This window comes from Ursus arctos, unplaced genomic scaffold (genome assembly GCF_023065955.2).
Source record: "Ursus arctos isolate Adak ecotype North America unplaced genomic scaffold, UrsArc2.0 scaffold_19, whole genome shotgun sequence".
Taxonomy (NCBI): Eukaryota; Metazoa; Chordata; class Mammalia; order Carnivora; family Ursidae; genus Ursus; species Ursus arctos.
In genome coordinates, this window is record NW_026622863.1 from 6369115 (window position 1) to 6386248 (window position 17134).

Sequence of the window (17134 nt, forward strand, 5' to 3'; positions counted from 1 at the left end):
TCCTTCCTTCTGCTTGCTTTTGATTTAGTTTTCTCCTTTTCATCAGCTGTCTTAAGATGGAAGGATACGTTACTGATTTCAAGTTTTTCTTCTGTTTAATATAGGCATTTACAGCTCCAAGTTTTCCTCTGAGCATCGATTTAGCTACATCCATAAGTTTTGGTATATTGTGTCTTAATTTTCAATCATCTCATCAGAAGATGTATTAGAAACTATTTTCTGATTTCCCATTTGTCTTCTTTTTTGACCCACTGGTTATTTAGGAGTGTGTTGATTTCCATGTATTTGAATTTCTAAAATTTCTTCCTATTGATTTTTTTCTAATTTCATTCTATTGTGGTCAGAATCATATTTTATATAATTTTAATTCTTTAAATTCATTGAGGATTGTTCTGTGGCCTAGTATATGGAAGATATTCCATGTGCATTGAGGAGGATATATATTGTGCTCTTGTTGGATGAAGTGTTCTGTTGCTATTAGGTCTAGTTGGTTTATAGTGTTGTACAGATGCATTTTTGATAATGTCATTTCCCTTTTTTTTTTTCAGCTGATGAATTAATCAGTCCTAAAGACATTGATCCTGTCCAGCGCTATGTCCCACTACAGAATCAGCGTAACGTGAGCATGAGGTTTTCCAATCAAGTAAAGAGATTTTTTTTTCTTAATTTAGACTTATCTAGAGACGTTTAAAGATAATTTAAAAAGAAATATTACTCTGAATATGTTTTTATTGCTTTTTCTGAGGGCAAGGCTTTTCTCTTTTCTGGTTAGTTAAGATTTACTTGTGGTAAAAGATTATTTGTTAACGAAGAAGTTTGAGTCAGATGTGTCCAACAGGATGTCTTTCAGGTAAACATTTTTATCTTCATAGTGGTTGAGTTTAAAGTGTTAAATGCCTACGGGAGGATACAGTATGTATGTATGGGCAAGGGGATATATGAGGTGGAAGTGGGGCCCCATGAAAGGCCCTATGCTTAATGTCTATCCATTTCTGTGTCCCTGTGACAGGACTGAGTGACTGACAGAGTGTTCTTAGTACTTGGTGACATGTTGGGTGAAGGAATAATTTAAGATTTTTTACATTTAGTAGCTATGGATTCAGACTGTGTTGTGTCAACAAAATAAGTGTTTGCAGGATCAGCAAGATTGATGTTGATTTGAGCAAACCCTCAAGTATTAAATGATACCAGTAATGAGGACTGTTAAAATGAAAATGTTGTGGATTATGGAAACTGCCTGAGGAGAAAGGGAATGAACCTGAGTGTGTGCCTGGGATTCCAAGCAGTTAACATTTATTTAATAAGAGTAACAGCACTTCCAGAGGATATGCTTATAAAATCAAAATGCTTCTTTTGGGGCACCTGGGTGGCTCAGTTGGTTAAGTTTTCAACTCTTGATCTCGGCTCAGGTTTTGATCTCATGGTTATGAGTTTGAGTCCTGCATTGGGATCCATGCTGGGCATGGAGCCTACTTTAAAAAGAGCAAAAAAAACCCAAAAAACCAGTAACCCAAATGCCCCTTTTATTTTAAAAAATGTGTATATAAATGTAATGACACACACACACACATACACACACACAAATAAATACTTGTTTTTATGAGAGAAAGGGAAAGCCAACCAGGTCCATTGGATTCTGTCATACTATTTCTCTGATTCTTTTGCTGGTCTTCAACAAAACATGTAATTACTCTGAGTGGTTTATAAATGAGAAGCTATTTGGGAGACTTGTAAATAAATGTTAAGATTTTCTCAAGGACATAAAATCCCTATGTTAACATGTGTTAGAAATTTTTCACTGGCCTGTTCAACTCCTGTGTAAGGTGAGGATTTGGCCTTTATCTTAGTTACCACTCGTGTCAGTGCCGTACAAGGATACATTCTGTACAAATTTGAATATGCAATTTCACTTGAAGAAATGGTAAAATAGGGAATACGTTTAACTTCCTATTACCCAGTGCTGTGACTCTGAGCCATTTTAAGACTAGTGTGTATCATTTACATAGCATTTCACATGTGTTACCAACTTCTTTAGGGTAATGAAATCGCAAAGCCTTTTCTTAGAAAATAAAGGAATAGGTCACAGTTTTGAGTTGTGGGGATAGGAGCTGGAGAGCATCAAAGCACATAACTAAATCAACAATTTAACAATTTAAACAGTTATTTCATACTTGATACATATAAGGAAGGCTATGGGTTCTGTGTAATTTTTGACATACTTCTAACTCTTTCTTTCCCATTCAAGAAAGCTTATAGAGTATACATGAGTGTAGGTGTATTTTTTATATTGAAATCGTTTTCTAATGTTGCTACTAAATTATCTATGCCATGCCTCCCAGGTAGAGCCACATCCTGCCTGAGAGACTTACTGTAGGGTAAGGACAAGGGCTTCTCTCTTGCAGCTTCATGGGGATTACATCTGTGCAGAGTTGTGTACAGTTTCTGAGAAGGAGATGACAGGAGGATTGGCAGCAGAAAATTGCTGGGAGCCATCATGCCCCACCCTATTGGCAGCTTGGTTGTAGTGATATATAAAGTGGTGAGGTGCCTTTGCCGCTTCCAAGACCAGACATGACCTTGTCCGTTGCTGGGACTGGGTAGCATTGACTGATGAAACAGAGAAGTCAGACATAACCCTGTGCTTGAAATGTTGATGTCAGAGACCTCTTTGGCGTTATTATTATTTTTTTAAAGATTTTATTTATTTGAGAGAGACAGAGAGAGTAGGAGCAGTGGGGAGAGGGAGAAGCAGGCTCCCCGCTGAGCAGGGAGCCTGACATGGGACTCGATCCCAGGACCCTAGGATCCTGACCTGTGCCGAAGGCAGACACTTAACCGACTGAGCCACCCAGGTGCTCTTCTCTTGGTCATTATTGACCAGGTCAGACTTTGCAATTAACTTATCTGTGGGGATTGACCAGGTGCTTTAAACCCTACCGAATGATGGGAAAAATAGAGAGTAGTAAAGTTCAGACAATTTCTGGAAAGGAGAAAAGTCCCTGACTTTGAAGGAAGATGTGTCAGAGGTCCTCATGTATCTTTGCGTCAGTGATTCACTAGATGAACTCACAGGATTTGGAAGCTCTGATACTTACAGTTATGGTTTGTTACAGTTAAAAGATGCAAGATAAAATCATCGAAGGCACTCAGGGCAAGTCTTGAGGAAACCAGGCACAAGCTTCCCAGTGTCCATTCCCAGTGGAGTCATGTGAGACACAACTACCCAGCAACGATGTGTGAAAACACATGCAAAATGTTGCCAACCAATACTTGCTAAAGCTTGAGTGTCCAGGGTTTTTACTGAGGGTCAGTCATGTAGGCATGTAGCACCTGCATGACTGACCTTGGTTATTCAAACTCTAGCTCCCCAGAGGGAAAGAAAAAAAAAAGCAAAATAGATGTTGACCGTAAATCACATTGTTAGCATAAAACCATCTGGGCAAACTGGTACAATATGGTCCATGCCCTTAATTAAGCTTGCAAAGACACTCTTATCTGACAGATCATTCCAAGAAGTCAGCCAAGGGCCCATCCTGCAAATATTCCTTTCTTGGAAATGTTCAGAGTTTGAACAGCTCAGGCCTGCTGAATCAGTGCATTCCTTCACAGAAAGGTTATGGCAGAAAGAAGTTTCCATAATCCAGAAAGCAAGGAGTGTGCCACAACTGTGGAATTGTCCACTCCTTCAGGTATGCATAGGGCTATTGACAAATGACAAACCTAAAACAATGAGGACTAAATTGAGAGCTGCTGATTTTCTTAATAACCATAACAATTAATTTCATGTAAAGGGAAGTCTTTTTATACCTGGGTTTAAGTCTGGGGTTGAAAAAGTGATATCATCTGGGATGACCTCCCTCACTACTTTCTCACTAGTCAGAAATTGCTGTTTTCTTTTGATGTTACTTAGAAAATAAAAGAAGTCCTCTCTTATAAGTAAGTTTAGAGGAGTAGAAAGAAAAGTATTGTGAATGACAGCAGATATGCCTTATAGTATGGTGAGGTTTTGACCCCCCCCCCAAAAAAAAACCCCAAACCCACCTTTTGGAGATCTTAGAATGTAAGTTCTCGGAGATCAGAGAACATGTTTCATTTATTTTTATACCTTCAGTACCTCTGATAGTTTCATAACACCTGTTATATAGAAGGTAGTCAATGTTTAACTTGAATGTTTGAGTGTGCTTGAAGGTATGTGTGGGAGGAAGGTATGTCATGGGAAATAGTAGACTTCTCATACAAATGTCTCTAAATATTTATCTCTAATTCTAACCTCTTTCCTAATATTTAAACTTGAATTTCCAACTACTTGGTGGTCATCTCTCCACAGATGTAGTATTTAAAATCCAACAATTCTGGATGTATACTTATCTCCAATTCATCTAGTTGTAGACATTAAATATGTACAGCTTTTGCATGTCAATCATATCTCACTAAAGTTGTTTAAAAAATAAAACACATTCTTTTTTGATGAATTACAAATTTCTTTTTTAATTTTTATTTTAATTTTAGTTAATATACAGTGTTGTATTAGTTTCAGGTGTACAATATAGTAATTCCACATTTCTATACATTGCCCAGTGCTCATCACAACAAATGCCTTCCTTAATTTCCATCACCAGTTTAACCCATCCCCCACCCTCCACTCTGGTAACCATCAGATTGTTCTCTATAAAAAAGTCTGTTTCTTGCTTTGTCTCTCTCTCTCTCTTTTTCTCTCTCATTTTTTTTTCTTGTGTGTTTTGTTTCTTAAATTCCACATATGGGTGAAATCATATGGTATTTGTCTTTCTCTGACTTATTTCGCTTAGCATTATATTGTCTAGCTCCATCCATGTCATCGCAAATGGCAAGATTTCATTCTTTCTTTATAGCTCAGTAATATTCCATTGTGTATATATACCGTATCTTCTTTTACCATTCATCAGTCGATGGACACATGGGCTACTTCCATAATTTGGCCACTGTAAATAATGATGCTGTACACATAGGGGTACATGTATCCCATTGAATTAGTGTTTTTGTATTCTTTGGGTAAATACCCAGTAGTGCAATTGCTGAATCACAAGGTAGTTCTATTTTTAACTTTTTAAGGAAGCTCCACACTGTTTTTCAGAGTGGCTACACCAGTCTGCATTTCCACCAACAGTGCATGAGTGTTCCTTTCTCTTTACATTCTCACTAACATCTGTTGTTCTTGTCTTTTTTATTTTATCCATTCTGACAGGTATGAGGTGATATCTCATTGTAGTTTTGATTTGCATTTCCCTGATGAGCAAAAACACATTTCTAATACCAAATGTGTTATCTTCTCTCTTCCAACCTGCCTTTCTTTCCATAGTCCTTGTCTTGGATAAGGACATTGCCTCAGTGGTCCCTTCTCATGCCAGTAGCTCTTCTGTCCAGATGGTTCTCATATTGGCTCTGCCTTCACAGTAGCATTCATATTTGTCTCTTCATATTCAGCCCCACTGCCATGTACCACTTAGACTTCATTACTACCCGATGGCATGGTTTTAATAATCTCTCTCTGACTCCAGTCTCTCTGTTTATTCTCTGTGCTTGAGAATACATGATCTTTTAAAGCCTGGGTCCATTAGTGGAATTCCCTGCTTAAAACATTCCACGATGGGGCACTGGGTCGGTTAAGCGCCCAACTCTTGGTTTCAGCTCAGGTCATGATCTCAGGGTTGTGAGATCCAGCCCTGAGTCGGGCTGTGCACTCTGTGTGGAGTCTGCTTGAAACTGTCTCTCCCTCTCCTTGCCCCTCCTGCTTGTGTACATGCTCTCTCTCTCTCTCTCAAATAAATAAATACAAAACAAAACAAAAAACAAAAACATTCCATGACTCCCTACTCTCCTCAGGAGAGATTCTAAACTCCATATCCTGACATTTAAGGTCCTACACAGCACCTAAGTTTTTTGTTTTTCACCTGTATCTTGCAGTTTCTCCAAATTTCTCCCCATTCTCCTGTACTACAGTCTCCGCAGACTTGCTGATCTAATAAAATACCTTGCACTCACCCACTCCGGGGCCTCCATGCTGAGGGCAACCTACATCCCGAAATCCTGGCCTCTTTTCAGTCAGAATCCTTAAAATTGGGGCACCTGGGTGGCTCAGTCATTAAGTGTCTGCCTTCAGCTCAGGGTATGATCCCAGAGTCCTGGGATCAAGTCCCACATTGGGCTCCCTGCTCCGCTGGGAGCCTGCTTCTTCCTCTCCCACTCCCCCTGCTGGTGTTCCCTCTCTCGCTGACTGTCTCTCTCTGATAAATAAATAAAATCTTTAAAAAAAAAAAAAAAGAATCCTTAAAATCTTAGCCCCAGATATTGCCTCTTTTTTTTTTTGAATAGATATAAAAATTGTATAAATGCATGCTGTAAAAAGTGAGATAATGCAGCTGAGATTACAGTGCAATTGCATTACATTACATTGGGAGTGTTGGCCATTCCGCCATTTCCCTGTCTTCAGAAGAGTCTTTTTTTAAAAAACCATACGTTTTCACCTCTGTCTCCAAATTTCTGGACAATGTGATGTAACTCTTTTAGCTTGATGTTTTACCTTTGCACAGTTTCTGTTGTTTCTTTGTAAAGGGTATACCTCAACTTCTCTTCCATCTTTATCGCCTAATATTTAGTAGTCGTTTGTGATTCTTTTATTTATCACCTTTGTTACTCTACACGTTGTAATAAAACTACATTTTTGGAGTCATATCCTTGTCTTTAATTTTGGTGTTCTAAAATTTCTATTTTTCTGTGGGTCTTTCCATTCGCTCTGCTTGGCACTTGGGCCCTTTCAGTTTGTGACTTTCTTCAGCCGTGGGAAATTTTCTTAAATAATTACTTTCCTTTTCCTGTTCTTTCTGTTAGGATTCCTTTATTAGTCATATCGTAGTCCTACAGGAATGATCCCCTGAATCTCTTCCCTTTTTTTTTCTAATAGTTTCTTGTGTCTTTGGGTTTTTTTGTTGGTTTGGTTTGGGTTTTGGATTTTTTTTTTTCTCTGTATTCAGAGACTCTTTCTCAACTTTTTGTTCCAGCTCTTCTGTTGAATTTTTTTCAAAGTCATATTTTTAATTTCTAATAGCTCATCTTTGTTCTCTGGTTATTCCTTTCATAGCTTCCTGGTTTTTTATTTAAAATTATTATCACAATTATTAACAAATTTAGACAATCAAAAAATTTTGAGGTGTCAATTAATAAAAATTTTTAACTTTTTTTTAAAAGATTTTATTTATTTATTTATTTATTTATTTATTTATTTATTTATTTATTTGCCAGAGAGAGAGAGCACAAGCAGAGGGAGTGGCAGACAGAGGGAGAGAGAGAAGCAGGCTCCCCAACGAGCAGGGAACCCAATGTGGGGCTCGATCCCAGGATCCTGGGATCACGACCTGAGCCGAAGGCAGATGCTTAACAAACTGAACCACCCAGGCGCCCCCCAAATTTTTTAACTTTTAATTTTGAAATAAGTATATTTCCACAGGAAATTGCAAAGAAATACCCAGAGAGGGCCTTTGAACCTTTTACTAGCATTCCACAATGTTAACATCTTATGTAACTGTAGTGCATCTTGAAAAACAGAAAACTAACATTGATAGAATTCATAGAGCTTATGCATATTTTATGTTATATATACACTCACTTGTGTTTGTGTGTGTATAGTTCTAACCATTTTGATTACATGTGTAACTTTGTGTGGCTACCACCAGTGTCAAGATACTAAAATATACCATCACCATATCATCCTAAGCCTTCCCTGTGTTACCCTTTTATAGCCATACCCACTCCCTCACTGCTCTCCTTAACCTCTGGCAACCACTAATCTGTTTTCCATTTTATAATTTGTCATTTCACAAATGTTATATAAATGGAACTATGTGGTGTATAACCTTGTAGATTGGCTTTCTTCACTCAGCCTAATTCCAAAGAGATAGATCCAAGTTACTGGGTATATCAAGTTTGTTCCTGTGTATTGCTGAGTGGTTTTTCACAGTATGGCCATATCATTGTTTAACCCTTCACCTGTTGAAGGACATCTTGTGGGTTATTTGAACTTTTTTAGAATTCCATTTTGATTTACTTAAAATGTTTTTTAGTATATTGATTTTATAAATTTTCTTAGTGGTTCCTCCAGGAATTACTCTATACATAGTTATCAAAAGTCCTCTTGGTATCAGTATTTTTCTTCGAGTGAAGTGTAGAAACCTTACTTCCATTTAGTTTTCTTTCCTTTTTTACTTTTTAAACATATTTCTTAAAGTATTTCCTCTGCATTTATTGAGCAGCACATCAGATTGTGCGAAAAGTTTCCCTTCAACCATAAAATTTGATTGAAGAAATTCATGAGGTAAAAGTCTATTATGCTTATCTCAACTTTTTACTGTTCCCTTGTTCTTTCCTTTCTGAACATCCCAGCCTTTTTCTGTTATCATTTTCTTTCTGTTTAATAGCTTTTTTTAGACATTATTTGTGAGTAGGTCTGCCAGAACATAATTCTTAGTTTTCCTTTGTCTGATAATGTCTTTATTTCCCTTTCATTCCTAAAGGATATTTTGTTAGTCACAGAATTTTTTGATTGACAGTTGTTTTCTCTTAGCACTGAGAATTAAATCCTTTGTCAGTTCAAATTTGTGTTTTATAGGTAATATGCCATTTCTGTCTGGCCAGCGTCTCCACTGAGCGGAAGGCTAGGAGGCGCCAAGTTCAGCTGAAGTGGGTGGATCAGCCCATTCACTGGTTCCCCAGGTGTGGAACAGGGGTTGGCTTGTCACTGCTGTGAAGCTTAGCTGAAGGCAGATCAGACTGCTGGTGCACTGATTATGGAGTGGGGGTTGAGATGGCCCTCAGAGCTTTGCTGTTGCTATTGTAGATAAATTGGACTGCCCACTGAAGCCCAACTTAGAGAGCAGACATCAGGACAGTTCACTGGGGCTTCTTAGCTGATGCTACAGTCCTTTTGGCCCACCAGGGCCCTGGTGTGAAGCAGAGGTTGGGCGGGCCCACTGCAGCTTTGAAGCTTCTGCTGAAGGCACGTTGGCCAACTAATTGGTTGGGAGCTCAGCCGAGCTAGGGTTGGATCCCCCAAGCACAAAAGAGGTTGTGCTTCCTCTTGTCTAGTCCTCCTTTAGCCAGAGAGAATAGACTTTAATTGTTTTTGTGTTTATTTTTTAATTTATGCCTGTTGGTTGTTTTAGGCCACAGGCCTCTCTGGTGCTCCTCCCATATGTGGATCTCAGGAATCTGACCACATTGCCTCAAGTCCTGACATTCTTACCAGTCCAGCCTGCCTTCTTCTTTCCAGCTCCCAGAGTCATCATTATCCATTGAATTATTTTCAGGGTGAATAACTGTATTAAGAGCAGTAGGGAAAACAGTCTAGGCCTTCGTGTTCCCACCTCCTTTTCTTTTAATAGATAGTTTATCTTCATAAGTCTTTCTATGAGTAGAAATTAGAATTAAGATTTCTTCTATTCCTTGAATTGTCTTTTTCTCCTTAATTAAAGCTTTATTGAGATATAATTAATCCTATCCAATTCACTAATTTAAAGTGAATAATTCAGCAGTTCTTAGTATATTCATCACAATTAATTATAGAACATTTTCATCACCCCCAAGAGAAACTCTGTGGCCTTTAACAGTCACTCTCCACTTTTCTCTACTTTACTCTCTGTCCCTACCCCAGCCTTAGGCAACTACTCATCTACTCTCTGTCTGTATGGATTTTCTCTATTCTGGTGATATCATGTAAGTGGTTTCATGTAACATGTGGTATTTTGTGACTGGCTTTTTCACTTCACATGATGTTTTCAGAGCCCTTCAATGTTGTAGCATGTGTCTGTGCTTCATCCCTTTTTATGGCTCAGTAACATTCCATTGTATGTATGCACCACATCTTATTTATCCATTCATCTCGTGGTGGACATTTGGATTATTTCCACTCTCTGGCTATTATGAACAATGGTGCTGTGAAATTGGTACAAGTTTTTGTGTGACATGTTTTCATTTTTCTTGGATATAGTGGAATTGCTAAGTCATATGCTAATTCTACGTTTAACATTTGGAGGACCTGCTGGGCTGTTTTCCAAAGTGACTGCACTATTTTGCCCTCCTACCAGCAGTGTATGAGGGTTCCAATTTCTCTGCATTCTTGTCAATATTTGTTATTATCTGCCTTTTTTATTATAGCCATTTTAGTGGGTGAGAAGTAGTATATCATTGTGGTTTGGATTTGCATTTCCCCGGTTACTAATGTTGTTGAGCATCTTTTCATGGGTTTGTTGGCAATTTGTATATATATATGCTCTTTGGAGAGATCCCTATTAAGATACCATGGTCATTTTTAAATTGGGTTACTTGCCTTTTTGTTATTGTGTTGTAAGTGTTCTTTTTATATATCCTGGATATGAGTCCCTTATATGATTTGCAAATATTTTCTCCTGTTCAGTGGACTACCAGTCTAATTTCTTGATTGTGTTGTTTGAAGCACAGAAGTTTTTCATTTTGATGGTCTAATTTTCTGGTTTTTTTTTCTTTGATTTCTTGTGTTTTTGGTGTCATATCTAAGAAACCATTGCTTAATCCCAGGGTCATGATTTATGCCTATGTTTTCTTCTAAGAGTTTTATAGGTTTAGTTATTACATTAGGTCTCTGATCTGTTTTGAGTTAATTTTGTGTGTGAGGTACGCATACCAGTTTCATTCTTTGTATGTGGATACTCAGTTGTCACGGCACCGTTTGTTGAATTTCCAAAGTGATTTTTGTCTTTTTTATTACTGTGGTGCAATATACATTACCTAATATTTCTTGTTTTACCATTCATAAGTGTACAGTTTGGTGGCATTAAATACATTTACAGTGTTGTATAACCATCACTGCTATCTGTACTCAAAACTTTTTCATCATCCCCAGCAAAACTCTGTGCCCATTGAATGAGGAGTCCGCCTTCTCCTCTCCCTCCAGCCCCTTGTAACCTCTATTCTACTTTCTGTCTCTATGAATTTACCTATTCTTGGTACCTCAAATAGATGAAATCATGCAATATTTGCCTTTCTGTGTCTGGCTTATTTCACTAAGCATAACGTCCAAGGTAATTTTTGTGTTTCATTAATGTGGTATTTCTCTTTCATCCTGCTGGTTATTTTGTAACATACCTGGTAATTCCTCATTTATCTAATTATGTATTAATGTGATAGACAGTCTGGTTATCCTCAGTATATTAAGTACTCTCCTCCACCCACCACCTCAACAAGAGATAAAGAAGATGTGACTGGGGGCTTTGTCTCTCAGGGATCTGGTGGGAAGCAAACTAGACCCTCACCACCTTTGCCAAATGCCAGAATGTGAAAGACTTTACTTTGAGGAAGATATTGCCTACACTAGAAGTATTAACTTATCACAGCCGATTTGTTCAATATGTTAAGAGAGAACCCTGTTTTAATGATGACTGGAGTTCCCTATGTGGAGCATGGAGCTGGCTCCTGTGGTCTTCAGTCAGTTCTGTGTCATGCCCCGCTTCTCCTGTCTGCCCTCCATTGTACCTGCAAACTAAGTGCCCCTGTGGGGCCTCTCTTTTTGGTGGGTCAGCTCCTATACCTGTGGCAGCATCTTTATGATACTCTGGTATGTTGGTATAGTTTAGGTTATATAGGCTTTCGCTGCTCTGCTTTATTCATTAATGCACTTCCGTTTGCCATCTTTTGTACTAGAAATGTACCGACATTATCTTCTTTGATGGCCCTCTTTCTATTCATTGCTATGGCTTTAGTCTTTTATGTTTATCCTAAATATCTATGTGGTCATTTCTGTAGGACTAAAGAGAAATGAGAATTGAGTGTATGCACTCACTTTGCTGTCTAGAACCAGAAGCCTAGGCCTCACCTCCTATGCTTGAGTCTTACCTCATTGCTGTTGTTAAGTATCTTTTTCTCCATCTACACTCTGTGCTGCTTCAGATCTAGGTTGATGACGCCAACACTGGGGTTTGAGCAGAGTAGGTGATCATTAAGCCGTTGTGATGGCCACAAGTAAATGCAAACCAAGTAAATTAAATGTGAAAAGTATTCAAATTGCCTGATAAAGAAACATTTGAAAGAAAATAATTTACCCCAAACTGTTAGTCTGTCCTTTATTCTTGTAAATAGGGTAACTGTGTCTGCTTCACTTTCCCCTGCTTTCCTATGTCACATTTGATTTGGAAAAGATAAATTATACAAAAGACCATATCATCTAATCATCCCATAGATTACTCCCTGAAAACAAGTCTCGTGGTTTTGGAAACTAGGCCATTAAGCCTGCGTTCCTATAGTCCTTATTATACTCCATGGTACAGCACTTGCCACCCTACTGTAGCTGTTAGTTTACAGGCCTGCCTGTCGGACGTGGTCCTCAGCACAGAGGATTCTTTGTATTCTTCTTTGTCTTCTAGGGCAAGAGAAAGGAAGTGAGAGAGATGAAAATAACCACTATTCATTGTGCTCCTGTTCATAGGCACTGTTCAAATGATTTTATATGTATTATGTATGATTTCAACAGTTTTCTGAAATAAATATTATACCAATTTTACAGATAGATCATGTGATTCTCAGAGAGGTTTAGTATTTTTCCAAGGTCACACTTCTGTGAAGTAGCAGAACCAATATGAAGGCGTTAACTGAAGAAGGAAAGGAGGAAGAGATGTCAAGAGTTTGGAAGCAGTGATTTTCATAATGGTGTGAAGGAGTTAACAGAGGAAGTAGCTTGTTTCCTCCGCAGCCTGCCTCAGTATCACATCACAGAAAAATAGTTGCATCTGTGCCTTTAGAACACTGAGAGGCCTGTGGAAATGATCTGAAAATCAAGGGCAAAGATGTCACATTAGTACAAAATGTATAGTGGGATACATTATATATAACATTTATCATACTAAGGGGGTCTCATTTTTAATTTCTTCTTCCCTGTTAGCATTAGGATGGGACTGAGTGAGCAAGTCTAACCATTAGTAATTTTACTAGGCATTTCCCTCTTCCTTATCCAAAGGAAAGTACTTTCAGGAGGCTAGCAAGCTTCTTTCCTTGAGTGGTTAGTCCCCTCTCCTTTCTCCCTAACTTGTTTCCCATTTGGGAATCCATCATTTTCTGTTGCCTAGGTAATTCTGGTGCTGCAACGTACTGATTATCTGTGAACGAGATTTTCATTGTTCACACTACAGCATCTCTGCTGTTTTAATGTGAGATAATGGTTGCTTGAAGATGGTGTTTGTTTCCAGCCTTTGCTGCTCCTTCATATTTGAAAGAGGTCTAATTACTGTACAAAGTAAGCAGCTGACTGTGTACATATCACTGATTCATTGTATTCTGCATTACAGTTGTCCACTGGGAATGAGGTAACTCTGTAGAGGACATCCATTCATAGCAACTGGGGGGTGGGTTTCTGGAGTTGTATAGCAAATGGACTTTATTTTGAAATGTGTGTTATACTAATCAGAATACAGAAGATTTCTGGTTAAATAGGAAAACACAATTCCTTTTGGCAGGATTTGCAGGATTCTATCTGAAACTAACATATTTAACAGGTAATAGTATAAGGCCAGCCAGGAATTGGTTTTTTTTTTTTTCTTTATGTTTAAGCCAATTTGAGAAAAATTGAGTTTGTTTCTTAAAATAGATGTAGAATGCAACAGAATTTTTACATAAATAAGCCATTCTAATATCAAAGGAAGAGTCACAAAAAAAAGTGCTCTGATATGAAAATGTTATTTTAATATTCAAAAGTATAAATAGGAGATTTCTTATTGCTGGACATTCTGCCTAGCAAAACAGTTAAGAGCACAGCTTCTGGAAATACAATCAATGGGTTTGAATCCAAGCTTGGGCAAATTGATTAACCTCTGTGTACCTTAGGTTTCTTACATGTAAAAATCGGAATAGTACTTCATAAAGTTATTTTAAGGATTAAAAGAGTTAATACAAGTAAAGAGCTTAGAACAGTTCCTGGTTTATAGTTAAACAGTCAACAAATGTTAGCTATTTTATTTGCATTTTGATAGTTCCAATGCAGACATGGTAGTTAATCAAGGTGCCCAGGAGTTAATTTAAAAGAAAAGGTACAAGGTTTGTGTTGCTATTAACATGGTTCATGGTGGAAACTGAAACTATGAGAGCAGACAGTAAGGCTAGGCCTGAGGCTTAGTTCTTTGCCAGAGTATGGGGAGTGCAGATGTTGGAGTAAAGGGATATTCAAAAGAAGGACAGAACAAAGGAATCTAGCAAGAAGGTAAAACAGCATCAATGGATGAGAAAGTGTGGAGGATTTTGACTTTGAGACAATGGTTCAAGAAGGTAAACCATTGAGACAATGGTTCAAGAAGATTCAAGAAGCAAACCTAGTTGGCTGGGAGGAACAGCACAGCCCTGGCAGAAATCCAGGTGTGAGTCTTCCACCTTGTATGGTTCACCTGCGGTGTAATCTAGGGAAGGTGTCCTAATGTATCTGGGGTATAGTTCTCTAATCTATAAAATTATTTGGCTAGATTTGATTCGTAAATCTCCTTCTAGCACTTCTGTTCCCGGCTTCCATGATCCTAGGTCATCGGTAACCTTTGAGTGATTTTAGTGGAGAGTGTGCCCAGAAGCCAGATTGTAGGGAGTTAAAGAGTGATTAAATGGTAGAAGACCATCTGTTCAGGAACTGAGTTTGCTCCAATCCAAGAAAGGTTATAAGCCTCTCCTAATTTAGTAGCTTCGTTATATAGTACTCCTGCAATATGGACTTATACCTGCTTCCCTTTTCTATTCTTGTTTCAAATCTGTTCACAGTTTTTAAAGGTTTCTTAATCTTAGGTGATTTAAGGAAATTTTGCATGAGGAGGCTCAGTTTTATTTGGTTCAATTCATTCTAATGCTCCCAAATAGTTTAGTCAATTTGAGACATAATTTCTACTTAAAGGATTAAAAAAACTCCACTTTTTTGGTTGGCAAGTAAAGAAAGTGTTTGTGTGGGACCAAAAAGCCAAATTTATCTATAAGCACGGGAATAAATTTGAGTACTCAACAGAAGTTCTTGTGATTATCATAATAAAACAGAATAAAACAGCCAAGGCATCAAAAATACTTCTGAACACCTACCCTGCATATGCCACAGCTACACAGAGGTTCTAGACAGGTAATACTGTCTAGTCTTTAAGGGAAGTGAGGGTTTCCTCTCAACTAGTATTTATACCACGGGCAATGAAAATTGAATGCCTTGATAAAAAATATCCAGAACTGTGAAAAATGTCAAATTGGAAGTAAAAAAAAAAAAAAAAAAAAGAGCTTAAACACATTTAATATCATCATTCTAATTAACCCACTGAACTTATTAAAATTAAAAGTTCCAATAATACACATGAGATATAATGAAATAGTTCATCAACAAGATGAAGACTTCTTTTAGCTATGGCTGAAATGTAAAAGAGGAAAAATAGATCCAAGTAGAAAAGCAAGGCTTTTGGTCCAAAATAAAAGTGTACAGGAATATTATGATCTAGTGTTATTTTAGCAAACCTACTGCAGGTCTCAATTTATGCCTCTGCTCTGGGCCAACCCCCTGGGCCTACTTATATTCCTGGCATTTTACTCTGAGAAAAAAAATCATATTTTTTCAAAAACGTGAATAAATTTATGAACTTACCTGTGACTCTCCTATTTCCCCCCTTTTTCTTATTTTGAATCTACTAACAGTTTTTAAACATCTATTGATCTTTGAAGAAAACTTTACCCTTTAGTCCTGTTCTAATTGCCTCTGATTTAATGAGCCATTTCACAAGGAGATGCCCTCTTCCAAACCAGAGGACTGGGCTTTAGGAGCCCCTACCTCCCCAAGGAGTGATGTTCTCTCATGAGGTCCTTGGAGAGTTCCAGGTATTTTTGCCGTCGTACTGGTGAATAAAATAGGAGTATTTTTGGTCAGCTACTTGAAGCAGTATTTTACATTTATGGCGTAATTATCATGATAGAGCAGATCATGTGTGTTGAAGCACCCTTGAGAGAATTCAGTTTCACATTTATCATTTTCAGTGACACCCAAGCTTTGAATCTGAGAAGTAGACTAGCACATTTAATATGCCAATTAAAATGGATTGATCTACTTTGACAGTCTTTGGAGAAAAGGCCAATATGAAAGGAATGCTTTTTAGTCATAATAAGAGCTTATTTTCCAAGCTGCAGAAGTTCTAAATTTAGGATGACAGTCAGTACTTACTTACTAAATCATGTACATATTTGTATAGATCTCAGTTACAAACATGTATACTTGTCGGTGTCTCATTTTTCAAATTAATGACGAAAGGGGGGGCTCATATTTTGTTTTCTGAAAATACAGGTGTATAAATTTTTTGCACAAATTATTTTCCAGAAGATTAAAGAATACCACATATATATGTGATAAATTTTTATTTTTAAGAAGGTGACATAATATATTGGCTATATATCATACAGTCTCAGCTATAAAACCATTCTCATCTACTGATTAACTGTGTGACCTTGGACAATTTAATTAATCTCTCTAAGCCTCACTTTCCTCATCTATTAAATGGTGATAATCATTTCTAACTCACGGTGGTCATATATAATAAGATGACAATGTGTGTAAAGCTCTTAACAAAATGTCTGACACATTGTAAGAGCTAAATAAGTATTATTGCAAAATAGCAATAAAAGAAAAATATATTCTATTGCCAATAGTTTATTTTATAAGTAATATTACTTTATCTTTAAAGAGAATGAGAAAAATCCTGTAAAGTCTGGAGGAAAACATATTTTCAACACTTTGGCTTATTACTCTGCATAGGCTCCCTTATTATGTGTTGCAGCCTTGTTGGATATTCAGTTCTGCAGTCACTAACACTTATTTATACTATCAGTTATTTTTCACACTATTTCCATAAAATATTATCTTTTTTTTTTTTAAAGATTTTATTTATTTATTTGAGAGAGACAGCCAGTGTGAGAGGGAACACAAGCAGGGGGAGTGGGAGAGGAAGAAGCAGGCTCCCAGCAGAGAAGCCTGATGTGGGGCTCGATCCCAGAATGCTGGGATCACGCCCTGAGCCGAAGGCAGACGCTTAATGACTGCGCCACCCAGGTGCCCCTCCATAAAATATTATCTTAAATGTCTATA

At 37.5% G+C, this 17134-nt stretch overlaps 1 protein-coding gene across 5 annotated transcripts in view; it reads left to right on the forward strand.

The window, feature by feature from the left end:
- PHKB (phosphorylase kinase regulatory subunit beta) overlaps positions 1-17134 on the forward strand; it is a 212737-nt gene that overhangs the window by 133230 nt on the left and 62373 nt on the right. For all 5 annotated transcript variants that reach the window (XM_048223672.2, XM_044382543.3, XM_057313882.1 and 2 more), the window contains exon 14: positions 549-643. In XM_048223672.2, the coding sequence (XP_048079629.1) occupies positions 549-643 (95 nt within the window). The remainder of the gene's footprint in view (positions 1-548; positions 644-17134) is intronic.